Source organism: Boleophthalmus pectinirostris, unplaced genomic scaffold, assembly GCF_026225935.1.
Source record: "Boleophthalmus pectinirostris isolate CB_2022bp ecotype Guang Dong unplaced genomic scaffold, ASM2622593v1 HiC_scaffold_3, whole genome shotgun sequence".
Classification (NCBI taxonomy): domain Eukaryota; kingdom Metazoa; phylum Chordata; class Actinopteri; order Gobiiformes; family Gobiidae; genus Boleophthalmus; species Boleophthalmus pectinirostris.
Window position 1 is genome coordinate 517989 of NW_026571299.1, and position 2500 is coordinate 520488.

The following is a 2500-nucleotide window of genomic DNA, read 5'->3' on the forward strand; positions in this document are numbered from 1 at the left end:
AGGGGGAGTTCCTCTGTCTGCTCTTGTAAGTACAGTCTGCCTCCTCCTCCTCCTCTTCCTGTCATCCCTCTCTCTTTATCTTCTTTATCTCTCCTTTTCTCTTTCTTCCTTCTCTCAGATCTAACAGATCTCAGGTTTTCTTTTTTTTTTTAAACTTGTTTTCGTCTCTTCAAAAGGATCTGAGACACAAAACCTGCTCAGTGTTTGTTCCTCTGGACCAGAGTCTCCTCACCCTGAACCCTGAACCCAAACCTGAACCCAAACCCTGAACCCAAACCCTGAACCCAAACCTGAACCCAAACCCAAACTCTGAACCCAAAACCCTGAACCCAAAACCCTGAACCCAAAACCCTGAACACTGAACCCTGAACCCTGAACCCTGAACCCAGAACCCAGAACCTGAACCCAAACTCAAACCCTGAACCCAAACCCTGAACCCAAACCCTGAACCCAAAACCCTGAACCCAAACCCTGAACCCTGAACCCAAAACCCTGAACCCAAACCCTGAACCCAAAACCCTGAACCCAAACCCTGAACCCAAACCCTGAACCCTGAACCCAAACCCTGAACCCAAAACCCTGAACCCAAAACCCTGAACCCAAAACCCTGAACCCAAACCCTGAACCCAAACCCAAACCCTGAACCCAAACCCAAACCCTGAACCCAAAACCCTGAACCCAAACCCTGAACCCTGAACCCTGAACCCAAAACCCTGAACCCTGAACCCTGAAACCCTGAACCCAAACCCTGAACCCAAACCCTGAACCCAAAACCCTGAACCCAAAACCCTGAACCCAAACCCTGAAACCCAAACCCTGAACCCTGAACCCAAACCCAAACCCTGAACCCAAAACCCTGAATCCAAACCCAAACCCTGAACCCTGAACCCTGAGAAAAGTCAAGAGATGATTCCCAAAAAAAAGAAGAAAAAAACACTACCTCATCATTTCTGTTTTTAAACCAGGACTAAACCAGGTCCACACTTGGTCTGTGACGGTTGGACTCACTGTGTTTTTGTGTTTTTGTGTTTTCAGGAGTTCGTGTAAAGTCCCGCTGCACTCGGAGGAAACTCAGGACCTCACACAGGTACCACAGGACACTCAGGTCAGGGGTCAGGTCGGGGTTTGGGTTTGGGAGGTTGAGATGTTTTGAGGTTTTGAGGTTTTGGGTTCTGGTTGTTTTTGGTGCGTCGGTGTTTTTGCGTTCTGAGCGCAGTACCTGTGTGCTCCTGCAGGAGGAGGTAGTGATCCGGACCCCGGAGATCACGCAGAGAGAACATCACGCCACAGATGAAGAGAAGCTGGCCTCCACCGCGGTGAGGAGCACCAGCGAGGGAGGGCATCTGGAGCACGAGGGGAGGACCAAAGAGGAAGGTAAAAACCCCAACCAGGTCCATCAGTGAGAAATGTCCTCACAATCTGTTCCTCAAACTGTTCTCCTCAGATGTTTCTCCAGGTTCTAGTCGTTTTTCCTCAGATGTTTCTCCAGGTTCTAGTCGTTTCTCCTCAGATGTTTCTCCAGGTTCTAGTCGTTTCTCCTCAGATGTTCCTCCAGGTTCTAGTCGTTTCTCCTCAGATGTTTCTCCAGGTTCTAGTCGTTTCTCCTCAGATGTTCCTCCAGGTTCTAGTCGTTTCTCCTCAGATGTTCCTCCAGGTTCTAGTCTTTTCTCCTCAGATGTTTCTCCAGGTTCTAGTCGTTTCTCCTCAGATGTTTCTCCAGGTTCTAGTCGTTTCTCCTCAGATGTTCCTCCAGGTTCTAGTCGTTTCTCCTCAGATGTTTCTCCAGGTTCTAGTCGTTTCTCCTCAGATGTTCCTCCAGGTTCTAGTCTTTTCTCTCAGATGTTCTCAGGTTCTAGTCGTTTCCTCAGATGTTCCTCCAGGTTCTAGTCGTTTCTCCTCAGATGTTCCTCCAGTTCTAGTCGTTTTCTCTCAGTTCTCGTTTCTCCTCAGATGTTCCTCCAGGTTCTAGTCGTTTCTCCTCAGATGTTTCTCCAGGTTCTAGTGTTTCTCTCAGATGTTCTCAGGTTCTAGTCGTTTCTCCTCAGATGTTCCTCCAGGTTCTATCTTTTCTCAAGTTTCTCAGTCATGTTCAGATGTTTCTCCAGTTCTAGTCGTTCTCCTCAGATTTCCTCCAGGTTCTAGTCGTTTCTCCTCAGATGTTTCTCCAGGTTCTAGTCGTTTCTCCTCAGATGTTCCTCCAGGTTCTAGTCGTTTCTCCTCAGATGTTTCTCCAGGTTCTAGTCGTTTCTCCTCAGATGTTCTTCTCCAGGTTCTAGTCGTTTCTCCTCAGATGTTCCTCCAGGTTCTAGTCGTTTCTCCTCAGATGTTTCTCCAGGTTCTAGTCGTTTCTCCTCAGATGTTTCTCCAGGTTCTAGTCGTTTCTCCTCAGATGTTCCTCCAGGTTCTAGTCGTTTCTCCTCAGATGTTTCAGGGCAGGGGCAGGTTTAAACTTCAGGTGTGAAATAAATCGAGGTCTGAACCTTAGAATTTAAAGTATCTG

At 48.0% G+C, this 2500-nt stretch overlaps 1 protein-coding gene across 1 annotated transcript in view; it reads left to right on the top strand.

Moving 5' to 3' along the window:
• LOC129411092 (transforming acidic coiled-coil-containing protein 1-like) overlaps positions 1–2500 on the top strand; it is an 18788-nt gene that overhangs the window by 1229 nt on the left and 15059 nt on the right. Inside the window, exons 2-4 of the mRNA XM_055160983.1 lie at positions 3–25; positions 1036–1087; positions 1236–1374. Coding sequence (XP_055016958.1) covers positions 3–25; positions 1036–1087; positions 1236–1374 — 214 coding nt within the window. The remainder of the gene's footprint in view (positions 1–2; positions 26–1035; positions 1088–1235; positions 1375–2500) is intronic.